This window comes from Rhinolophus ferrumequinum, chromosome 19, assembly GCF_004115265.2.
Source record: "Rhinolophus ferrumequinum isolate MPI-CBG mRhiFer1 chromosome 19, mRhiFer1_v1.p, whole genome shotgun sequence".
Classification (NCBI taxonomy): domain Eukaryota; kingdom Metazoa; phylum Chordata; class Mammalia; order Chiroptera; family Rhinolophidae; genus Rhinolophus; species Rhinolophus ferrumequinum.
The window spans coordinates 29,162,719-29,188,247 of record NC_046302.1 but is presented as its reverse complement, the minus strand read 5'-3'; the positions used below and the strand labels follow the sequence as shown (position 1 = coordinate 29,188,247).

Below are 25,529 nucleotides of genomic sequence, written 5' to 3'. Positions count from 1 at the left end.
TAGTATTTTTGGATTTCTTAGGATTTTTCTACATACAAGATCATGACAAATATAGTTTTACTTCTTTTCTAAACGGAATGCTTCTTATTTCTTTCTCTTGTCTAATTGCCCTGGCTAGAACCTGTAGTACAATGGTGAATAGAAGGTCTAAGTGTGAACATTCTTGTCTTATTCCTGGTCTTAGGGGGAAATAATTATCTAGTTTTTCTCTGCCTAGCATGATGTCAGCTGTGGATATTTCATAGATAACATTATCAGACTGAGGAAGTTCCCTTGTATTCCTACTTTGTTTAGTATTGTCATGAAAGGGTGCTGAATTTTGTCAAATGCTTTTTCTGCATCTACTGAGATTACCATGTGGCTTTTGTCCTTTATTCTATTAATATGGTTTATTAATAGAATAATATGGTTGCTCTTCATATGTTAAAACAAGCTTGCATTAATTCCATTTGATCATGGTATATAATCCTTTTAATATGTTGCTAGATTTAGTCTGCTAGTATTTTGTTGAGGATTTTTGTGTCTATATTCATAAGAGATGTTAGTCTGTAGTTTTCATATACATCTTTATTTGGTTTTGGTATCAGGGTAACACTGGCCTCACAGAAGAGTTGGAAAGTGTTCCCTCTTCTTATTTTCTGGAAAAGTCTGTGAAGGATTGGTGTTAATTTTTCTTTAAACATTTGGTACAATTTACCATTGAAGTCATCTGGGCCTGGACTTTTCTTTGTGGGACTTAAAAAAATTACTAATTCAATCTCTTGTTATATAGGTCTATTCAGAATTTCTTTTTTTTCTTAAGTTGCAGTATTTTATATTTTTCTGGGTGGTTATCCATTTCATTTAGGTTATTGAAAGTTATTGATTTTTAAACATTTATTTCATAACTCATGAGTTATAATAAATTTTCAGTTGTTTCTTTTTGGTTTCCTAGGGAGAAAGCATAATGCATAAAATGATACATTTGTTGTACTATATATGTATATATATTTATATATACACTTCTTTTTCTTTAATGAGAATACCTCATGTTTGTCCTCTTAGTCTGTTAATGACCACTGATTTATGACACTAAGGAAATATTCTTCTATTTTAAGTTTTACCGAGAGTTTTTTATCAGGAAGGGATACTGAGTTTTATCAATTACCTGTTCAACCACCATGGAGATAACAAAAATGTTTTCCTCCTTTGATCTATTAATATGATTAATCATATTCATCAATTTTCTAATGCTGAATCACCTTTGCATTCCTGGAATAAGTCCTACTTGGTGATGTTTACTAAGCTTTCATGGTGCTCGTTTAGATTCAAAAATACTTTATGATGTTTGCACCTGTACTTATGAGAGTGTCTGCAACTGTTTTTGTGTGCTTTTGTCTTATTTTCTTATCATGGTTCTTCAAAGTTTAAAAAATAAATTGGGAAACTCGCCATATTTTTTGAGAGTCTAAAAGCTTGATTACTATAGTAAAAAAAATTCTGGGGGGGTTAGAATCCTAACTGCACAATTTACTACTTGTAAGCTCTGGGCTTTTCACACCTTCCCTGTGCATTTCAGAACCACATGAGAGTCACATAAGAGGACTAATTTTTTCAATAAGCTATGTAGAAAGGGTAGATCATATTAGTCTTTCCAGTAAATGGTATATTACATGATCTTTTAGGTATAACATCACATGTTTTATTTTCTAGAATCAAAGGAGCCCCTGAGAATTTTCAAGAAACATCTCATTGACTTTGGGAACTATGCCGAAGGTTTATTGCTAATGCCCCTGGGTATGTCCATTTGAGCATTTTCAACTCTGCTTCTCCAAATCTCTAACCCTTGAGAGACATCATGAAAAGGACACCCTGAAGTTACTTTTTGCTGGTAAGAACATCACCAAGGGTTTCGCTGGGGCAGGGAACCACACTAAGGCATCAACACCTGAACGAGGCTGTTGTCTTCCGATTCCTAGCAAAGGCCAACCTCAAGCCTCCATTTGTACTCGGGATCACCTCTCCGCTCTCCTCATGGATGTCACTCCGGCAACTATCCTCACTCTCTTTTGCAGTGTCCATTTTTCGTCAGATGGATTACTCGGAAAGCATGCAAACATGTTCTCGTATCATCTGATTCTGATACAAATCAAATTAAAAAAACCTTCCGTAAGTCCACATCATTCTTTAGCTACTGTACCATTTATTCCCTCCTATACACAGCAGAACTTGACAAAATTGTCCCTATTTCCCCTGAAACCAATTCAATTGTCTTGCAATCTGACCACGTTCTGGTCAAGGCCATCAAGAGCTTCTCTGTTACAGAATCTAAGTCACTTTTCTTTCTTCATCCAACTCAACCACTGAATAGTATTTGGCCCCATTACCCACTCCCTCCTTCTTGAAATTCTGTACTTTCTTCCTTAATCAGATAAACTGGGCACTAATTAACTGGAAAGTTCAGGAATCATTGCCATTGTCCTGGAAGTCTAGCCAGCCAAAAACTAGAATGTTCCTCATTGACAGGTGTACAGATTTTGGGGTCATTTCATTAACCTTGTAATAACGTGGTCTATATTTTGCACCAATTCCACTCATCAAAAAGATGCCAGGGTTACCATTATTGGGATCCTGTACCACCCCTTGCTAAAGATACTACATTGGTTCCCCATGAAATCACTGTTAACACCCAAACTCCTTCCTTGGCCTATAATCCTTTGTCCATCTCTCCCTTGCCTAACCTCCCTTTAGGAAGCTCCTTTCACACTGGCTTCCTTGTTGTTCCTAGAACACTTGAGGTTTGTTTCTGCCTTTACACAGGCTGGTTCCTCTCAAACTTCACATTCTTTTCGCCATTCGTATCAAAGGTTAGATGTCACCTCATCAGAGAGGTCCTCCCTTACCAGGTCATCTGAAATGACTGTACCGTCACTCTTTATCATCTCATCCTGTTTTATGTCTGGTATTTGTTAATTCATATGTTGACTTGTGGTTTAGCTTCCCTTACTGGAATGCAGGTTTTAAGAGAGCTTGAACCTTATCTGTCTTGGTCCCATCTATATCCAAGCTTGGTACCTGGCATAGCGTGGGCTTTAATGAATACCTGCTATAATGAATGAAGGCTACAGGTTGTGGCAGTTGAACCACAATAAGGGCTGGTAAATAACAGAATTCTAATGTTACCAAAGTCCCAAATAAGAGGTATTACTTGAAGGGTTTCTATATATTTTTTAAAAAAATTGATGGAGTATAAATAAATTCACACACACACACACACACACACACAATCTAATGAAAACAAGAACCACTCTGGAAATCAAGTTCTACATAAAAGAAAGATAAACTTCAAAAGGCTAAATATAAAACACTTAGGTAAAAGCAATCCTAATTGTACAATGCTGTGCTCACCAACAGATTAATTATGATGGGTTATGCTCTGAACCCATTAACTCAAGGTGCTACTGCAGTTATGAAGGTCAACAGAATTCTAGAAATGATCAGGAAGTAAGTATCAAAAAGAAACACATTCTGCCTTTGTACAGTGCCATGCTATGTCTACACTTATAGCCCCAAGAATGGCTTTAGTTCTTATACATCAAAAGCGACATAGTGGAGCTGAAAAGTTTGGGGAAAGGAATTCAAATCAAACAGGTAGGGCACTGTATGAAGGCAGAATTCTAAAGGGTATATCCAGACTCAGATGATGGATAAATAAAGGGGGTTTATGACTTAAGTCTATGAAATCATGAAAAGCATAAGACAATCTCATTTTTTATCAGATCTCAGGACTTCAACATAATATCAGGATAAATGGACATTTTTCAACGGAAATTTTCATGTAACAAAAAGGAAATATTAGTAATAATAAATTTATAGAATATATTATGCCAAGAGATACAAGAAATGAAAACACCCATATTTGTGTAAAATCTGTGAATGCTTTCATATCTATTTTTAGTATTCTGAACCCCACAGAGGTATTTTTATTATTATCACCTATTTTACAGATATGGGAACAAGGCTCAGCTAAATACATAACAGAAGTAGAATTTAAACTCTGATTTGAACTTCAATTTTTTAAAAAAATGCTCCTCTTCTCTATGCTGCTCCTAGGAAATAAGAAGCTTGAAAATTCAAAGGTTCAAAGAAAGTTTAGAAAAATTTCTAGATTATAAGGAATTACAAAGGAAACTGGAAAAGAACATATAAACCTTTCAAACTGGTATCAGGGGCATCAGCTTTATCTTTCCTGTTCATAAGAGAATCTGGAGCTGGATAGATCCTTTATCTGTCCCAATGTCATTGTTTTATATTTTAGTATATATACTTAAAGAATTTCATTTTATATACAGAGGGCACCAAAAATATAAACATTTTAAGAAAGGAAAAACTGTATTAAAATTACACTGATGGTAACCACTTTGAGCACCTCTTGTAATTACAGAAGTCAAACGTGACTTGTATTCATCTTTTATTATTGGTATACATTGAGTATTACAATTTTAATAGTTTTTTCCTTTCTTAAAATGTGTATATATATATATTATTTACACCCTCTGTATGTATATAATGTGTGTGTGTATTCATATATATATAAAATAAGCATTTCATCTCCATCTACACACACACACACACACACACACACTATATATTATTGCTGTCAAAATCTCACAGCAACTTTCCCAGTAATGTGATATAATCTGTGGAGAACACATGAAGCTATATTAGGTTCTGCCACAAACAGCTACTCAAATTGCCCATCTGAATTTTTCACAGGCAAAGGAACTATTATACAGAAATGCTTATATCACTGAGGGACTTAAGTTACAACTTTCCACAATCTTATTTGGTATTGATGAAGGGTCAGAAGAAAAGGAGGACAACCTTAATGTACTGGATGCATCTATGAAATTATATCTTTCATTACAGGAATCATTACACGTAAATATGATTTATAAAAAAGCTATACTCTCAAGCTAATATCAATGAGGGCCAGCGAGGGGGTAGGAGGGAGGCGAAGGATAGTGAACCCGAATGTTGTTTCTTGGATCTAAGTCGTAATCATCCTGAATGAACTGTGACACATCATTGCACCCCTCTAAGTCAATAGTTTTCCTCTCTGCAAAATATCAGGTTTGCATAGATCTCTGAGCTCTACAATGAGATGATTCTCTAATTCTCAATCTTTCACCAACTTCTCTTTTAAGGAACGCATGATATTTCTGCTAATGTGGAGATAATGCTTCACCTTCATATGACTAAGACTTTTGCCCATGCTCTTGCTTCTCGCCATGACCATCTCATCATAGTTCCTATAAGAGACACGAGCACACAGCTATCTGTGGAGAGAGACACCAAGGAGCACCCACCCACTCACGCTCTTTCCAGATTACAGGTCTGGTGATCCTGTCTTCCAAGTACTCTTCTTTGAGCTCTTGATATTTATATATTCAGCAACACAACCATATTTTCTGTCATCTTCAGTAGTTGAATATTAAGTATCTTTCACGTTAGAAATATCTTTCATATTAGAATTAGAATTTAACTGAATATTAAATAGCTTTTCTATTAATCACAAAATCTTCCAGCTCTATTTTCGCTTTCAGCCCTGTCTTTCCTTGAAGTGATCTTACTGCAGATACATGTCTGTTACCAAGGCCCAAACCTCATGGTGAAGGCAGTATTCCCCTTTGGGAAATCAGGGCTTCCTAACAAGGAAAGTAAGACTGCAAAACACAGGGTTACCCATTTCCAACACATCAGCAGAAATCTCTCTACCTATACAAACACAAGGCTTGAAGATCTTAATGGCAATTCTGAAATAGTGCCTTGAAACATTAATATTTTAAAGGATTTTAAAACACCAAAGTGCAACTGCATTTTTCTAATCCAACAAAAATATGATGAAGTTAGAGGTAGCTCTGTGTTGTTTTTACAGGCATCTTTCACATTCCTGGCATGAACAGAAGCTTGATAGCTTCAGTTACCACAGTATTATTTAACTCTGTTCAAGTGAACTTAGGACACTGTCTACTTCACCTGCCCTGAGTCACAAAAGCAAAAAAGAAAGATCTTGAGTTCAGAAATCTGGTTTCAACTGATCTCGTTCCCTGCAATTCCCACGGTCCTCAACTCAGCTTCCTGCTTCTTCCACACTGCTTGGAGTTCTGTCAGAAACTTTTTATTCTTATTTTAAATAAGTCCCAAAGACAAGTAGCTTTCAAACTGATTCCATGAAGAGGAAAAGGAGTAATAACCAGCGGGAAGATTTCAACTCCCGCAGACACAGACAGAGAAGGCTTCTGTGAGCTGTGCAGAGCGCTGAAAAGCACCCCATCCTTTCCCTTCTCCACACAGAGTAAGCTGTCAAAGGACATTTTCATCTCTTTTCCTTTATAGAAAAAGAAATAAGCCAGCAATCATTATTCAGGGAGATGGATTTTTAAGAGTATCAGCAGATATATTAAAAGCCCTTGTCACTCCCTGTATTTGGGCTTTCATCTGATATATGCCCTCAAGTTCTTACTGACTCATATGATATAAAACCTGTCTAAGAATCTTATAAGGCTGCAGCAAATTACGGTTCAAGGTACCAACATTCTTTGTTCACAACCTGCCTTCAAGAACCAAGAATACTTTTTAAAAAATAATATTGCCTTTAAACCAGATTTTTATGAAGAAACTTGGAGAACAATGCTAAAAGTGAGACCTGCCATAGAGAAAATTGATCAGATATGAAGATCAATGTACTGAGTTGATTTAAAAGTGCTTTTTCATCAAAAGATCACAGAAGAATGAAGACTATTTTCCTCTATCTTTCTAAAGGAAATTTCAACATTGTAAAAATCTGGATATCAATAGCCCTTGATTACAATTTAGGTACCAATATTTTTATTAAAAAGTAAATTTTAGAGAAACAACTGGATTATGACAGAAATGCATAATACTCAGAAGAGAGCTGATATATTAAGAGAGGTATTTGTGAAAATAATTTTTATAGAAATGACTATAACTCTGAGTAGAAAACTAGAATGTAAAGAACACTGAAGTATAAATGGACTATTTACAATTGTTTTATTCAATTAAATCATAATTACCCTATAACTTGTCATCTTGTGTTTTAATGCTTTAGGACAAAAATACAAAACTTCAAGTCTGCCTGTTGATACAAAAAGATTAAGCCAATTGAAAGATTAAAGAAAGGGCAGGTGAAGAATTATCTTGTTGTTTTGGAAGATTTCATCTACTAATTGATGACCCAGTGCTGGGTGCTCAGTTTCACTTCTAGTTAGTTTCTAACATCGGTGATTTCCTTTAGGGTAATGTGCTCATCAAATTTTACCAAAACAAACTCTGACGTACCCAGCTTTGCATAATAAGATTTGGTTTCTACATGGGAATCAAGAATGAAGTAAGTGGGAGAGGCACTTGGAGCACAGGCAGGAACGGTGTGCAGGACAAAATGTCACTGGCTTCCAGGGAGTCTGATACTGAAACTGGCAGCGAGATGTCCCAAAGGTTGACGTCTGAGAACAGGGCTAAAGTTAGAATCTGGCATTCCAGATAAAGGAGAAAAGGAGGCACAAAAAGCCTTTATTACAAATGAAAAACAAGTTAGAAAGGTACATATGAAACCCATTTTGAAGGGGTCAGTTTTCTCATTAGGGTCATCAAAATAGAAAGTTCTGGAAAGCTGCAATATCGGGGGATACAGTTTCTCTGTGTGTACTCATGTATTTTCACACAGTTGTTTGTAATACCTCCTCTACTTTAATGGACAAAGTGTTTTTGTTTTTTTTGTTTTTTGAATTGCTGAAATCACACGACTGACTATGTAAAAATGGAAGATTTAAATTAAGAAAAGCTTGAGTAGAAGGCGAGAATCTGAAAAGATAGATTTCCTATCTAATTTTTGTGGTTATAGGTCACTACTAAAGAAATGCCTATCTGTAGGAGTTATAGAAGGACATCACTTTGTTTATTAATCAATGAAAAACCAATAAACCAACAAATACTTACTGAGGAATATGATTTTACTCTTAAAGAACCCAGGAATTTAGTTTTGAAAGACTAGAGAAACATATATGGGAAAACAAACAAAAGTATAAAACAACTGTAAGTGCTAAATATATGGCAAAGACACATAAATACTAAAGGAGTTAGTTCAAAAATTTTGCCCAATTAGAAAAAAATTGCCCAATTAAAAACCCAAGAAAGAGTTATCAGTATTATCAAACAGATAAAATTGCATGGTTATTTCCAGTCCTCAAGGAGCTTAACCTCTACTGCTGAGGTTATAAGTATTCAATGCCCCTAAAACCTTGCAGAACTCTGAAAATTCAAAAGAGGGAGAGCTCACATCTTGAAGATGATCAGGAAGAATAAAGTGAAAGGTGGCATTGGAGACGGCCCTTAAGAGGAGGCATTCCAAGCAAAGATAGAGAATTAGGACATTTGGTGAAAGATGAGTTTGGGAAAATGTAGGCTACGGGTACGGGAGTAATGGGCGTAGATGTTGGAAAGAAGGGTTACAGCCAGACTTCTCATGACTTTAAAAACCGGGAAAAGAAGAAGCTTAATTTAATTTGGTTGGTAGTAGGGAACCATGGTTATTTCGGGGCAGAAGTATGTTTGGTGAGAGTGCCTAAACTATGACACTTTGAAGCTCCAATTTTGAGACCATATCTATTTCAAGGGCAATTGTGATTTAGGGTAAGAAACCTAAAGCTTATACACTTTTTCCAGTTTCTCGGAGAATTTCTACTGAATCATTACCTATATCACTCTACCAACAGTTCTATGTACCAGGCCACTATATACATTCCAAGCATTGCAGCTGACGAAGAGGCTTTTTTTTTTTTTTAGTACAGTGTTAAGATGCAATGATATGAACTGACCAGCACAAATCCACAGTTCATTACTTCACAATGGACCACGCTCTCAGGTTGCTCTTTTTGTGGAGGAGTTAACTGTCCCTGAGACTGGGGACTGGGAGCTCCAAGGTTCTTCCCAGATCTAAGCCACTTCACCTGCTCTCCAAAACTTGCAGGTGAGGGCTCCTTACTTAGCACCACTCTCTACCTAAATCCAGCTCTCACCTATAACAATAACCTCGTCTGCTTTCCCGAGGGAAGCACTGTGTCCCCACAGCTCCCTGAGAAGAGGTCTAGTGGCCAGATCAAGCCCAGAAGGCCAGGGGTAGTTCCAAAGGAAGCCCCCAGAGGAACTACCACATAACATTCATGCAAACTGTGATACGTAAGAGAGTATATTTCTATAATGAATTGCTTTTTTTGTATTTCACAGGTTAATCTAAGCATTATTTTAGTATTAGGAGGAACCCAAATTAGTATGAAGAACGTACAAGTATTTACCTCAGGGCTTTAATTATATGACTACAGGAGAAATAAAAGAAGAATGGAATTTTAGTTAAAAAGAAAAAGAAAGCAGGACAGTTTTTTTAAAAAACAGTAGATTTAAACATAATTATGTGTAATTTTAAAGTTGACATACATGTTTTCATTAAAATTTGGCTCTTTCTTTAGTGTTCTATTGTTTTCCCATGAATTGAAAGTGGAGAATGATCCTCCTTAAGGAGAACATTGAGAAACTGCAGGAAATTGTACTGGCATGAGTTTTACATTTACATGCTTCTTATTGTCAAATAATTTGGTCATAAAAGCTTATGAGTGTTAATACTTGGGTAAGAAGAAACCCTTGGAAGGGAGAGAACAAAAAAAGAGGTACCTTGAGATCTGCCAGAATTATGTAATGGTGACAGGGCAGGAAAAAAAACAATCTGCAGAGTGATGGTTATTTTAAGAGTTGCCAAGCAATTCAATTATTCTGTTTCCAGCTATGAAATTCTAACATGCCTAAGCATTTGACAAGTGACTTCTGACACTCTTATTTTATAGTCTACATGGCTGATAAACTGTAAATTTAAAAACACAATTCAGGAAAAAAAAACAGGTTAGGAAAAATGGTTTCCTTTGAAGAACAGCAGAACTTGAAGATCTTGGCTTAATCGTCTTAGTTGTGTAGAAACTGGATGGCCTACTAATGTTTCCGATATTCCCATGCACAGATATCTATTAGTGTTATGTGCTGTCTGACAGTGAGACATGTTAGGCATCGACTTTTGTCCAGCGGCCTTGTTCCACCTTTGCTTTGTACCTGGGTAACCTCAGAAAACGAAAACAAAACAAAAAAACCCCACAAAACTTGAATGCTCTGGATACAAATGTGTCAAGAACTTTGGTAGTAAAAGAATGGGTCCTAACTGGGTATTATCTGTATTATTTTTGAATATAGCTATAGCCCAGATCCTAGGCCACCATCTGACATACGGTAGGCACTCAATAAATAACTGCTGACTGCAGGAATATATAAAACAATATGCTAAACATCAAATCGATATCTGAATGGCAACTTTACTCAAAATCTCCATCTTCCTCTTCTTGACCCGAATCCTATCCTAGTTTGAACAGCATTTCAATTAAATCCCACTTCATAAGTATTTATTGCCCATTCACTAAATTTGCGTGGCTGCTTGGCCAAAGACCCAAACAAGGCTAACACAAGAATCTTTTCTAGACTGAAATAACCTGTCCTTTCTTTGAATACTACAGCTTTTGTTACCCAAAACATCACTGTCCTCCTGCTGTCTTCCATCCGAGTATGTTTCAGTCGTATGTATGCCTGTACATGCAGAAAACACTGCACCCTCCCTCCGCCTTGATCAAACATTTTCTGCCTTGAGTGTCCTCTGCCGCCTTTTACACTTTAATAGAAACTTCTCTTTCTTTGAAGTTTAGCCCAAACATCATCTCCTCTATGAAGTTTTTCTGTTCCCAGCATAGAATTAACTGTTTCACTTATACTGGCTATGGAAGCCCAACAGCAGTTTGACTTGCCTTTTAATTAGTTGATTGCTACGTAACTCTAAGACTGGGGATGGTGTCCAATTCATCTTTCTACTGTGCTAGCACAGTGTCTAGTATGACTATAAACCATTGGCTGCTCTAGAATTTCGATATGGAAAAGGTTTAGGAACTGCCACCTGGCTGGATTTGGGAAACAAATACGGGAACAACAGGACAGAACCGGGTGGGAAATGGCTGACTGTTCTTAAATGTTGCAGCATTAGCTTGTTCCGTTATATAAGACTAAGAAAACATCAACTTTTCATTTTAAAAAGGAGTTGTAGAAGTAGTGACAGAGGCTCTTAGCATAGCTACTGCAATACAGGTTCACTGAACTGAATTCAATACGTGGAGGACAGTGATACCTTGAGGCACACATCCTTTGGGGAACCACGCTCGTAATAAAACTGTTCTAGAAGATGCTTTATTTTTCTCAATAGCACAGGAAGGAGGCAATGAAGATGTGAAGTCCTCTCAGATACAAGCTTGTTAAAGGAAGCCTGGGTTCAGCATGAGGAAAGGACCACATTCTTGGGATTCAAATGGTAGACTACGCACACAACTACACGTGTGCATCTATCATAAGGAGGCACTGTCCTGTTTATTGTTTCACTTGCCAGTAATTATTGTGATAAAGCCGAATAGCTCTTCCCAGACAGGTGGTGAAATCTCAGCGCCACCTCATCCTGCGTGGAGGGAGAGTTTGGAGCAGGAGAGGGAGCAAGGAGAACAGGCACAGAGAAGGGAAGGCTCTTTCCCTACTCCTAGGTAGGGCAAGGAAGAGTTTTCTAAGACTGGGAACAAATGCCTGTGTGTTTCTACTAGTGTCTCACTACCTTTGGTAAGAAAGGTAGTGATGATGATGATGATGATGGTACCACTGGGTCACAGACTTGTCATTCATAGAAGAATTACCAGGCATGTCCCATTTCTTTAATTAGAATGTAATTTAATGGGTGGTGACATGGACTTCTTTTCTAACTTCTGTTTCTAAAGGTGATGTTCAATGGGTTCCTGATAATGGATATGGAAAATATCAGAAACACACACATACGCATACATTGTACCCTTCATCACAGCCACAGCTACCATTCGCAGGACAAGGAGAACACAGGATCCAAGAAGACCCCCATTCTAGCGTCAGCTATGAACAGTTGGCTCCTCTGAGCTTTTATCCTCTTTTACAAAATAGGAATAAAGAAACTCCTTCTTCTGCATAGGGTTGTTATAAGAATTCAAGTAAATAACACTATAAAAGCACGCTGCAAATGGCCAAGACAGATATGTAAAGGTTGAGGCACTGTGACATGATTATGCCTCTAAAATGTAAGACCATGTATTATGTGCCTGGTTAAAATAATCAGAGCTGTAAAAATGAATAGGATTGAACTAGATTGTTTCAAATATGAATTTCCAAAATACGTGTTTTAGATTCAAAGGGCAAAGAATCAAAGAACAAAATGAGGTCTTTGGCCTCCCACTGCAAAGAAAGGGTATTATGAACACATTCCTAAGGTCCTCCACTTTGTCTGCTGAAAAACATTTGAGGGTTTCTCCAGTTCTTAAGTCTTTCCCCAGATAAACATCCGAGGTGCTTAAGTAATCACAAATTCATTTATAAAAGGAAATGACTATTTTGCCCCAATTTTATACTCTTTCTGTTAAAGTCTTTAGATGATCAAAACGGAGGAGAAAAGGGAAAGAAAAAAATAGCAATATGAATACAAAATAATGTTTTATAGGGAACATATCCATCATGTAAAATAACTGACATCTTTAGAAAAATCAAAATAACTTACAATATGTTAGAACATGAATTTTTTTTCTTGTTAAGATACTGGTTTTTATAGATGTCGGTGAAAGACTTCAAAATAAATATATCATCATATGCTTTAAAAGGAAGCATCTTATTATAAAACAAAGACAAAGTCAGAAGAGAAAGGGCTCTAGGTTTCTGAAATTAGAATTGTGAATTACAAATGAGACTTCAATCCACCACGTCCTTGGGCTCCAGCCCTGTTTCCTACACGCTTCCCTGAGATTTCTGGGCCAAGGAGTCAGGGCTGCAGGCAGCAAAGCTGATGGAGGTGATACTGGGGCTTCAGAGGTTCATCCATTGGTCGAAGCCCTCCACCCTCATCAGCATCACTTTCATCACTTAGACCCACCCTGTACTGGTTTGATGACCTGCCCATGGTACAAAACAGTTCTCATCTCTAGATTCACAACCACAAATCCACTCATGGTTTTTGAGCAGGTAAAACTCAGCAGAGTCTTACTACAGTAGACTAGAAGAAAAAGAACCTGAACCCAAGAGGAAATTGTGTGATACAGAGTTTGTAAATTAGTGATATACTTACTAAGAACCCTGAAGTTTGAGAATTTTCCCAGCTAAGAGAAAATAATACTAAGAGATGGAAGGCTAGGACTTAACTAAGAGTATTTATTGTTTTGTATAAATTCCTACAATTATTAAATTTCCTATGATCTTATTGAGAATTCTCAAAGATAATTATTAGTGTAAATTTCTAATAATATGTCATCATTTGCTGCATTTACCCCAAAGAAACGAGCAATTCTGTAGTTTCCTGAGAATACCCCATGTGTGCATAGTTGCTTCAAACAAACAGAGTAAAAATGATTTTCACATACTCATATGATGAGATCATCAGGAAAAACTCTTTACATTTCTCTTAGAGAAGAGAACACGCTTCATGCATTTAAGGGCCGTATCTAATAAAACAGGCTATCCTCAGTACGATCACCCTATCTGACTCATGAGGGAGGATTTCTGAGGTATTCCCCAAACTATGGCCATCCTAAGTCATCCAGGCAGTACTCAGCCACTCCCAAAGAATCGGAATGAAAATCTTTCTCTACAGGTTCCCTGTGTCTCCACACCCCTCCCTCCTTTGTATGCTCCAAGATTTTGCAAAATAGCACTGACCACAGTGTGGTCTCTAGTTTTTTCTTGTTGCACAGTACCCTGCTGTACTGAGTACCCTGCTGTACTGAGCTCTGAGGACAATGACCAGTCTTATTTACCTGGGTCCTCAGGACCTAGCTCAAAGAAGGCCTCAAAACATGTGTGTTAAATAACACGAAGTTGATTATCAGAACTGACTACAGTAATGAGGTAGATGAAGACGTGACTGATGGCTTTCAAAGATGTATCATCCACATGTGTAAAAAAAATTTATAGGGGCAATTTGGTAAATGAGGGTGAACACATACACATCTTTCCCCAGTGGTATTTAGCATTACAAAATGCAGTAAAAACAAGCAAGCAAACAAACAAAAAACACCAATTTATGTTTACTTTCAGCAACAAAGCATCAACTATATGTAAATATATAAATGTAAAAGGAGAAATGACTGTATTCTATATTCTGCTCGAAAAATAAACTCCCAACTAGCACATTAGTTGAGACCCTGGAGTATTCTGCCCACTGCAGCAATTGAACCTGTGTCTGGACCCCTTTTTTCCCCATGATACAACTCATTTTTCTTCCCTTTGCTCTGCAATTAGTTGCTATGCTGAGATCAAGTAAACTGATTTTAAAATGAGAGAGAAAAACTGTCAGCAAGAAACAAACAAAAAAAAAACCCTCTGCATAATACATCACAAGCATAAATATTCTATTACAATACAATTACATCTCTAACAATAGTAACACAATCCAAGATGACTTAACTTTCATACAGCAAATCACAATCTATGATTTTATAAAGCTAAGTACATAAGCTCTTGAGCTTACAGATACTGATGAAATATCCTTACTTGGTTTTAGTTCAAGAGAGCCAGCGAGAAAAGGTCTACTAAATTTAGACTCTGAGCTGATTTCATCACTAACCTGTCCTCCTGACAGAGGTCTCTGAAGGCAGAAAAAAGAAGGCATAGGGACACCATGCTAGGATGGGATCAACCTATTTAACAGGCCCAGATTGCAATAAAAATGGTGACAAGAATGCTCTGCTCAGCCAGAGCACCTGTATTACAAGTCCCCAGCACGGCTGATGGCCACGCTTTTTTGAGTCTTAGATAATCATTGTAAAACCTAGACCCTTTCAGGGAGCCATCAAAGACCCAGAATTGTAAATGTGACTATAGTGACTACAACACAGATTCGGAAGTTTTCTTGGAAGAAAATACCAGAAACTTGATCTAAGACAAAGCTTGAAACAATCTAGGGAAGCACAGATTGAAATTGAATCAAATACTGATCATTTTGCTGTGGGTTTTTTTTTGTTTTGTTTTAAAGGTAATCAACAAAATACCTACCACCTAAAAAATGATTTAATTTGAATTACATTTTATTAAAACACTAAAATGCTCAGGAAAATAACCGAGCTATTAACCAGCATAGTGATAACACAGGCAGTGCCCACCTCACATGTGGACTGTATCTCAGTACCTGTAAGAAGTCAGTTGTTTGCTTCGCCTGTGGAATGAGTTGGAAGGAGAAAGGGAAGCCTGCACAGAGAGGGAAGGGCGTTCTGAACTAGCCTTTTGAGGTATGGGGGAATAACTAGTCAGGTGCTCAGCTGGCCAAGTGCTGGCAGGGACACGGGACTGGGCCGAATAGCTCTGCTGCTTAGATCCCAGCCTAGGGGAGAGGACTGGGACACAGAAAAACAGACATGGGAAACAAGTTTCAAAGGAGACTGGCTATGTTAGGGCAGGGGTGAGGGGTTAAGAGGAAAAGGAAATGATATGTTTCTTCCACTCCCATCACACTCCCCTCTCCCCATTTCTTTTTCTTCTTCCTCTCCATGTAACCCACTCTATTTCCTATCACTTCCCAAATAGTATCTTAGGTTGCTAAAGCTGTTTTTAGGGGTATTTTTAGCACCTACCTGCCCATCCTCCCTCTGGAATACCTTATAAAATATCCAGTAAACTGATTTAAGCTGGTACTAAAGTGAAAACAAAACATCTCCTCACTCTGCAAAAAGTCCTATAAATTTTATAAACAACTGAGAACATAAAATATGTTTAAGCAGAACTAATCTGATATTTTATGTGGTTCGACCTCCCGTTCCATTATGGGAAATCTACAAATTTTACTTATTTTCAAAAGAGATTTAGGTAAGTAGCATACTGTTGTATTATAGGTAGTAGTCAGATCCATTGATAACCTACTCTCTATTTATACAACCCCATATTTTTTCACTTGATTTTGCTTTTCACAATAAATTGAATGAATGCAAACCAAATACAAATATGATTACATGACCCAGATTTAATGTTCAAAGAAAATTTTCATACGGTTACATCCTTGGGATAAAGGTTACATCCTTGTTATTTGAACAGGAGGTAAGAGTGAGTGAATCATTTTCATTGTTTTACAATTTACTGCAATGTATTTCCAAGTGATATACTTTCTCACACCATTTTTTGCTTTAAAGAGCTTTTAAAATGCTCATGTAAAAACAAACGAGATGTGACATAAAGGCAGAAAATTCTGAAGAAAATGGAACACAAATGTGAAACAGTATTCAGCATTTACAAGCTAAAGAAAAGCTGAACTAGTTTTCATATTAGCTGAAGGGAGATCTCTTAGCTGGAAATAAAAAAATAAATAGGAAATAATGCAAATAGAAAAACAAAAAAAGCTAAAGGGGGACTGCCAGGATTAGAGCGTCAAGTCTTTAGGAAAGAGAGTAAAATAATTTTATTGAACAGCAACAAAAACATCAGTTTAAATATGTGAAGATGTTTTGTGTGTGTTTTTCCACAGCAGACTACTAAGATAAAATTTAAAGGAATTAAAATAAAGTTGAAGAAAAAAATTATCCAAGAAACCTGACTATTCATAAGTATAACGATATTTAGTTTTGTTCTTATTCGAACAACACTGTCCTAGCTGCTGTAAATGTCTTCCAGAACAATGAAAGGTATAAATAATTTCATAAATAAATAAATAGAAAGATAGCATTCTCCCGCTAAATGCCAATGCTGAAGATAAAAGTCAGTGACTAAATTATGAATAAGGAAACTGTGCCAGATAGATTTTTGGATAATTTAACTACACTTTCAGTGGTTTGGGGCTTCTTGAAAATGCACTGCAAGCTCTGGCAGCAGCACAAAAGCACTAGGGGTACTTGTTATGCAGATTTGGGGCTTCACATCTAGAGATACTGTTTCAGAAGGTCAAGGATCCTAATAATCTGCATTTTCAAGCAGCTCCCCAGATTACAAACGCACATGGTCCTAAATTTATATTTGAAAAAACTATTGCCTAAAATAAAAGACCTGTCTCTCTACTATGGAGATTAACATATATATGTATTTTTTTCCCCAGCAAAAACACAGGTTTCCGAGCAGAAACAAACCTTTAAATCTAACCTTTATTCTTCTGAACCATACATCTTCTAACCATAGGTAGCCAGTGGGTTATCCTAATGGAAGTTACCTGTTTAGCAGTGATCAGAATTCTTTCTACATGTTTCATCAAGCCACACTTGATAGCAGTGTAGCTACGAATGGCTGCAAAATGCACAGCAATGCTTTTTTTTAAGATAACTGAGCAAGAATCCTTTACCAACGCTGCTTACAATTTTGTTGAATTTGCTTTGTGAGAAATTTGAAAGATCTGCAAATAAATGATATATATTACTAAAAAATTTATACTGTATCTAAAAAACAAACCCTCTGATTTGTTCTCATTTTGTTTGCTGGCAAAAACTCTTCGAATGTATTGCACAGGAAGCTCCTCATGGATTCTTGCAACATTTAATAACCATGACTGGGAATTTTCTCTATGACTCTCTTCCTTATCCTCGTCCGTCCTGTGTCTCTTTTTCTTGATAACCAAACCCATCCTTCTTATCCACATGTGCATACATCCACTTTGTGGGTCAGATATACATTAGTTACAATATGAAGTGGTATGTGCTATTAAGACATGGAGGGCTAATAACAGAGAAGCTTGTTTTAAGCAGGGCTTATTTTTTTTGGAGCGTATTCAAAATAAAATATGAGCTCCAGAATGTACAGCAAGAACAGCACAATAAAAATTTGATCAAGTGGAGATTTGAAATTGAGTCAGATGCCATAGCGATTGTTTCTGGCAGTAGCTGTTCGAGCCATTTCAGGAGGCCAACAATATGTACCTGTTACACCATCAAAGTTTCAGTAGGCTTTTCCCTAGCTTGTAATGAAGGGCAAAGAACTGGCTAGTTAGCACCCACTACTGACCTCGGAAACCTGACTTCACGTTTGAGGCCTAAGCACAGAAAGGGTGGGTGAGGCAATGCCTCGGTTCTGGCCAATCTCACTGTCTTCCTCATGGGAAAAAAGGTCATGAGAGAAGAGGTGTCAGTAGCATTGCAAGTTAGTCCTTCATTCTGATCAAATCCAGACCTGGCAAAGGGAGAGCCTAGTCACTGGTGGGCACGGCACTTACCACGGCACTCTCAAGCATACCTGAGAGGGACCACTGAGGGTCTACCAAATTCTGACTACACTGCTCAAGTCTTTTGTACACATAACTCACTGGGAAAGACAGCAGAACACCCCAAACCACTGCACCAGATAAACCCAATGACTCCTTTGTATCTATCATGTCTCATGGAATTTCACGTGAGTACGTTTCAGTAATATTTTCTATTTTCTAATACCATTTTCATGTCAGAGCCAGAGAGGAAATCTCTTACCAATTAGTTCACAAGAAGAAAATACTTCCTGTTTCCAAAGGAAGATTATTTCTCTGATAGATACACTAACCTACGAATGAATGACTTTATTAGTGGCACATTTTTATAACATGCCTCTACTTTATCATTGAAGTTGAAACTTTCATTTTTTAAACAAGTGCAACTCAATATTCATTCCCTACAGACCTACTTTATACCAGGCGTGGTATCATGGCAGGCATTTGAAAAAAGTATACATATATATATATATATATATATATATATATATATATATATATATAGTCTTGTCCTCAAGGACTCTTGGTGCCTTCAGGGGAGTAGGAGTTAGACCTTCTAACACTGTATCCCAAGTGTTATTCTGGAAGGGTGGGCACAGTGTTTCAGGAAAGCTGGATCCTGGGAGTCTTGGGAACCCTTCACAGAGGAAGCGACAACTGAGTCAGATTTTCAAGTGTGAATGGGATTTTACCATAAATGAAAAGGAAAGACCTCACCAAAGGGAGCATAGGAAAAGCTATGGGATGGAAAAGGGAAGGAGCCTTTAGGGAAAAAAGTATTTTGTGGGGCTGAGGCAGAGGGGAGAGACGTGGACAGTGAAACCGAGGAGGCGGATTGCCGCTAGAACAGAAAGGACCTCACCACGCACGTAGAAGAGTTTGAATTTTACCCTATAGGAAGGACAACATGGAGCCCTGAACGTTTTTAAGACGACAGTTGCAAGACTCAATCTGTAGCTTAGCAAGAGTAGTGTGGTGGCTGACAGGGGATGATAGAGAAGAGGCTGGAAGACCAGTTAGAAGGGATTACAGAGCTCAAGCAAGACTTTTCATAATATGCACTGAGATGACACTATGCTCTTAGATACGATTCGTATTTTTTCCTACGCCAAATATATCATCTGTGGTTCATAAAATCACATTCCACATGATAGACAGTAAACATTTAGGTAAATACTTAAAAGATAATCTCTTACCTGAACAAAGCTGTTCCACTTTTGTGTAGTTTAAAGATACTATGTCATTAACCCATGCAATGATGTCATGTCTGCTCATAGTCTCTTGGGTTATCGAGGTAGAATACACATTGACTGCCATTCCCCAACTAGAAAAAAAATAAAGAAGTTTATTTACCTACAGGAAAAAAATTAACTCAGAAACAAAAGACACCTATTCAAGGTCGTGATCCCAGGCAGAACTCTAAGGGATGTAAAAGTCCTACTTTGGGTAAGCCCTTTCTTCTCTCTCTCTTTATTCTACACATTTGCCATGATATGATTAAATTTCAAATATTGCTCATGCAGTACCATGTTACATCTCCCTCAACTGGACTCAAATGTTCTTCAGTTTCTGAGATTCCTAATTTCTCCTGCAATTTAGTCTCACTTTTGTCTTTAAGTCTATGTGTGACTTTAAGAAGTTATCAGGTCTGTAACAGTACACACTAGAGTAAGCCTGTAGCTTTACACACGATTTCACAGTACTTTCATTACTTGCATCAGTGATCTACTCATCTTTGGAGATATAAATGGCAGCTCCATTGTATCCAGTTACTCAGGCTAAAAATGCTATCATTCTTGCCTCTTTTCTTTCCCTCACCACTACATCTAACCCAGCAGCAAATTCTACTGGCTCTACCTTCAAAGTGTTTCCGGAGGCTGCTGCCTGGACCCAAACTTCCGTTAACTCTCACCTGGTGTTTTGCAATAGCTCTTCATGCTCTCTCATCTTGCACCCTCACCCCCTCATCTTGCACCCTAGTTTCAACACAACAGGCACAGTGATCCTATTGGCATAAATCAGATCCTTTCTCTCCTTAGGTGAAAACCCTCCAATGGCTGCTCATCTCACCAGGCTGTGTAAGGAAGGCCTCATTTATTCTGCTCCTTGAAATCTCCTACCACCCGCCCCCTTCACTCCACTCTATCATCACCACGTAGGGTATATATATCAAACCATAGATCACATATATGGTATATACACCACCATGTGTATGTATACATATGTGTGTCTGTGTACACACACACACACGCACGCTTTTATTTTGGACATTTTCTGATACATACAAAAGAAGAGAGAACAGAACAACGAATCAGTTGTGTTTACTTCTTGGCTTCAACACTTATCAGTACTTGGCCAATCTTATTTCATTTATAGTCCCACCAACACTCCCTCCCCCCAATCCTCTATTCCCCAAGCCAGATTATTTTAAAGTAAATGCCAAGCATCACATCATTTCACCTATAAATATTTTAGTATGTCTCTAAAAGATAAGGACATAAAAAAACATGATAGTATTATCACACCTAAAAATAAAAACAATTTCTTAATATCACCAACTATGTATTATAATTATCTTATAATTTTGTTTCAGTTTGTTTGAATCTGGATTCAAATAAGGTTCATATACTGTGATTCTTTGATAGGTACTTTCAGTTTCTTTCATCTGTAGGTTACTTCTCTATTTCTAATATTTCCCCTGTAATTTTTATTGCTGTTAAAGGAACTGGGTTGTCTTGTAGAGTTTCCACAATCTGGATTCTGCTCACTGCATCCCTTTGGTGTGCTTTAATATATTCCTCCGTCCCTTGTATTCCTACACAGTGGTAATTTTTTTGGCGGGGGGGAATACTGGGGAACAGTGTTTTTCCAGGGCCCATCAGCTCCAAGTCGTTGTCCTTCAATCTAGTTGTGGAGGGCACAGCTCAGCTCCAAGTCCAGTCGTGGTTTTCAATCTTTAGTTGCAGAGAGCGCAGCCCACCATCCCATGTGGGTTGGGAATTGAACTGGCAACGTTGTTGAGAGCTCACGCTCTAACCACTGAGCCATCTGGCCGCAGCTCAGCAGCAGCTCGTTGTCTTCAATCTAGTTGTGGAGGGCGCAGCTCAATGGCCCCTGTGGGAATCGAACCGGCAGCCCTGTTGTTCAGGGCTTGTGCTTTAACCAGTTGAGCCATCTGGCCGCCACCAACACTGGTAATTTGATCCACAAGCTGGATCCAAACCAGTTCTAATGTGGGGAGGGGGCAAGACAACTTCCTTCAGTGTTTGAACTTCCATCGGGAGTTACATCATGTCTGATGGACTCCTTTTGTGATTTGTTAGCCATTGGTGGTATTTGCCTAGATCCAAAAATTCTTTAGAGACCTCAAAGTAATATTCTGTTATTTATTCTTGATTTCTTAGCTGGAATAATTCTATAAAGAGAAATTTCCCTGGAGGTACCAATCATATAAGAAAGGCAGGATAGATGCCTGATTCTTTCCCTTTATTTACCAGTTTTCAAAATAAAGAGGTAGTTCCTTAATATTTTGCAAACATGACCAAGAGAGTTTTATTTCTGAAGAATAACAATGAACTCAGGGATTTCAACATATTTGATATGTTTCAATTGACTGCAGTTTATATCTCTGTTGATATAAGCTGGGAGAGAGCTTACTCAAGATAGGTTCTGAGTTCTTTTGACTAGGTCCTGGTAGTCTTCAATAAGTTTCTTGCTTTCTGGTATGATAAAGTGTTCCAGGCTCAACTCGTACATTTCCTGCTTTGGACCTAAAACCAGTCATTTCTCCAACGGTTCTTTAGTCCTCTTAGGAGCAAATGGTATTTAGATATAAATAATATTTTTAAGTACAATAATAAACAACAGAAAAAATCTGTAGCTTCATAGGTTTTACACAAAATTCTATGTATTTATGAAACAGTTGTGTATGGAGTCCTTAACTCTAAAGAAAGCAATAAAAAGCTGTTTTCTACTTAAAGTGCTAAATGAAGATTTTATTTATTCATAAGTAAATACACATCAATCCATCCTCAAAAGTATCCTCATCTCTAAATTCTCTTCACTGAAGATCTGAAAAAATTCATGGTACTGGCATCTCAGATAATGTGACAATAATTACTGCTTTTCTACATTATCAAAAGCTGTTTATTTTTTGGTTAATAACTTCTATTGTTTTCTTCAGTGTACCAGTTATTAAACAAAACCATTGACTTTTAATACAGTCAAAATTTTTAATCAACTATGTAAATTATACATAATCTTGAAAGATAAATTATTCAATATTTAAAATACTTTGGACTGTTTGATGTAATTTTCAAATACTGGCATAACCTTGGGCAGTTGGTATACTTTTCTAATGGTTTCTTCTTTGGGAGGTGCTGAAAAGCTTTGGCGTTACCAGGCAATGTATCGATGGAGGATGAGTTGTCGAGGCCAAGAATTGTGCTAGGTGGCCCCAAACCAAACTGGGATGAAATTTTTGCTCCAGATGATTTAAAAACAAAACTAAACACAATGTAGGAGAGACACAATCAGATCTGTGCTTTAGAAAGATAAGCCATCGACAAGCGAGTAAAAACGTTCTGTGGTTACGAAACAGAAAGAAGGGCTACAGAACTGGACAGGTAAAAGATTTATGACAGCTTTTAAAAAAATCTATGAGTACAAGGAAGCAAGTCATTTGCTGCAGATTCTGTCAATGAATTACACTTTTCTCCGGGTCTTTACTGATAATGTTCACCTAAGGACTTATCTAAATAGACATTCAGCTCACAAAGACAAGTAAAGCACTGTCTGCCTTCAAGGAGCTCATTAAGATGACCAGGTGAACAATGAAAGAGCACCGGGTTTTTGCTTTAGAAAAACTTCAATTTATTTGTTACTAGACTCACCACTCTAACCTCTACCACATCCCCTCTGTAACCAGTACAGCTGCCGTCCCCAGAAAGCCTGCAGTTAAGAACAACCATGTGTTAACGGACCTGTGGGAAAACTAGGATAGAGGACAGACCAAGAGTAAGGGTGAATCAGTGAAGGTTAGGAATATTGTTTTATGTTTTCTAAAATAAAACAATGACAACACAGTATACAGATTTCCATACCTACTTCTAATTAATAGCAATGGAATCAACATAGTCAATTTCTATTTACCACCCATGCTGAGTAGAATATTCTTATAATTCCAACTCCAAATCTCACCAAGATACTTCTAAATTCACTTCACTTGTGGTTGCCTTTTGCTCCCTTTGTCAGTTCCCCATCCAACTGGGTGGTGCCTTCTGAATTTTAGGCGGGAGAGCTGTGGGTCCGGACTCCCTCTCTGCAGAAGGGGAAGTGTTCTTCCTACCCTCTAGTAAGTCAGGTGGTAGCCAACGTGGAAAAACAACTTTATTCGTGTTCCGCCATCCACTCTTTCTCTTCCTTGTTCCTTTAGCTTGCACTGTTTCTACAGATGCAACTCCAATACATTCTAAGCTAAGTTACTGAGGTGAGTAAACAGTTCACAGAAGAAAATTTGCATCTGTACAAATGTTAAATTCAGGGCTGGTGAGACAGTACTTACTAGTCTCAGCTCTTCTGTGGATACCCTCTAAAACCCTAAGGTTTCATTATGATTTCTTGGGTGTCTATCTATCTTACAGTATAAAGCTAAAAGTACCTGCCCTTGCTTATTCTTCAGAAATGTGTGGATAACAAGGATTTCTCTATCATTTTAAAGTGATTCCATGCACCCATTTTGATCCTTGAAAGAATCCCATGATTCTTTCATGGGAGAATCATGAAAGGGCATGATTCTTTCATGAGGGAATCATGAAAGAGGGAAGAAGGACAGGAATTATACTCTTCCCCAGCAAAGGTAAATGCCTCGTACTTTTGGAGGTTAGAATTAAAACAATTCAAAATACTAATTTTTTAATTTGAGTAATTTCCAGAATCAGTCAGAAAGAAAAAAATGGTTAAGAAAGGTGAAGTAATTTCAAATGCTACAGAATAAAGAGCCAAAGGACCACGTAGGGTTTATTCTCCTCTTTGGATTTTCAGCATGTCTTTTACACGGAAACAACAGTTTATTCTTAGCTGACCTGCCATCTGGTCCCTGGGACATAAGCATTTCTCTCTGTGCCATCCTTATAAAAGAAAGAAGTCGAAGCACTGTCTTTCAACTTGTGGCTTTCAGCCAGAATCTAATCAGATCTCTGTGTTTACTGTGTTTCCCCTAAAATAAGACCTAGCCAGACAATCAGCTCTAATGCATATTTTGGAGCAAAAATTAATGTAAGACCGGTCTTATTTTACTATAAGACCGGTTATGATATGATATGATATGATATAATATGACATGACATGATATGATATGATATGATACTGGGTCTTATATTAATGTTTGCTCCAGAAGATGCATTACAGCTGATTGTCCAGCTAGGTCTTATTTTCAGGGAAACGCGGTGAAATCCTTTAAGTACAAAAGCTCTGAAAGTAGTTGATAAGGCACTCTAACCTAGCATTACTGTCTCTAGGTCACCGTATTTTGATATGGCATTTAAAATTTATTTTGAAATGAATTTTCATTCACTGCTTCTACTTGAAAATAAAGCAATAATCACAATATATGTTTAAACACTACGTTCGTGAATAAATGCCATTCTGGGAAGCTGGCAATATACACACTTTTTGCAAATAGGAGAAAGAAAAACAGAAAAACAAAAATCCCTTCATACCTCCCACAGGCAAAGTCACGATTCTGGCTCGTCTGTGCATAGTGACCACTGACACATGTGACTTCAGAAAAAGGACAGCCTCAGCCTGAGAGTCAATGTGTTGATTTTGCCCCATTTCACCCTGTATTCAACATGTGGTAGTGGCGGTGAGAAGAGGTATGGCAAGTTTATGCTATGCAGCAGTGACTCAGCCACACAGATCAGAAACTGCACATCTGCTTACTGAAGCAAAAGGGATTTTATGTGACTAAGTGACACCTGAGTTAGCCCACTGAGCAAAGCCTGGATAAAAGCTCGGCCAGTCCCGCACTGTGGAAACCAAAATATGAATTCTACCACCTTACCAGTCATGGGCCCCAAAACCAATGTCAAAATAGTCTACAATTTTGTCCAAGGACAGATTTGGCAAGATTTGTGGATTATTCCAGAAGAGAGTCTGTTAAAAATTAGACAAATATATAAAATGTCAT

The 25,529-nt window shown here is 37.5% G+C and overlaps 1 protein-coding gene across 3 annotated transcripts in view; it reads right to left on the bottom strand.

Annotated features, from left to right (window-relative positions):
* The window catches only part of MAPRE2 (microtubule associated protein RP/EB family member 2), a 142,149-nt gene that overhangs the window by 39,486 nt on the left and 77,134 nt on the right, over nucleotides 1-25,529 (bottom strand). For all 3 annotated transcript variants that reach the window (XM_033087320.1, XM_033087319.1, XM_033087318.1), the window contains one exon: nucleotides 19,537-19,664. In XM_033087320.1, coding sequence (XP_032943211.1) covers nucleotides 19,537-19,657 — 121 coding nt within the window. In that variant the 5' untranslated portion in view covers nucleotides 19,658-19,664. The remainder of the gene's footprint in view (nucleotides 1-19,536; nucleotides 19,665-25,529) is intronic.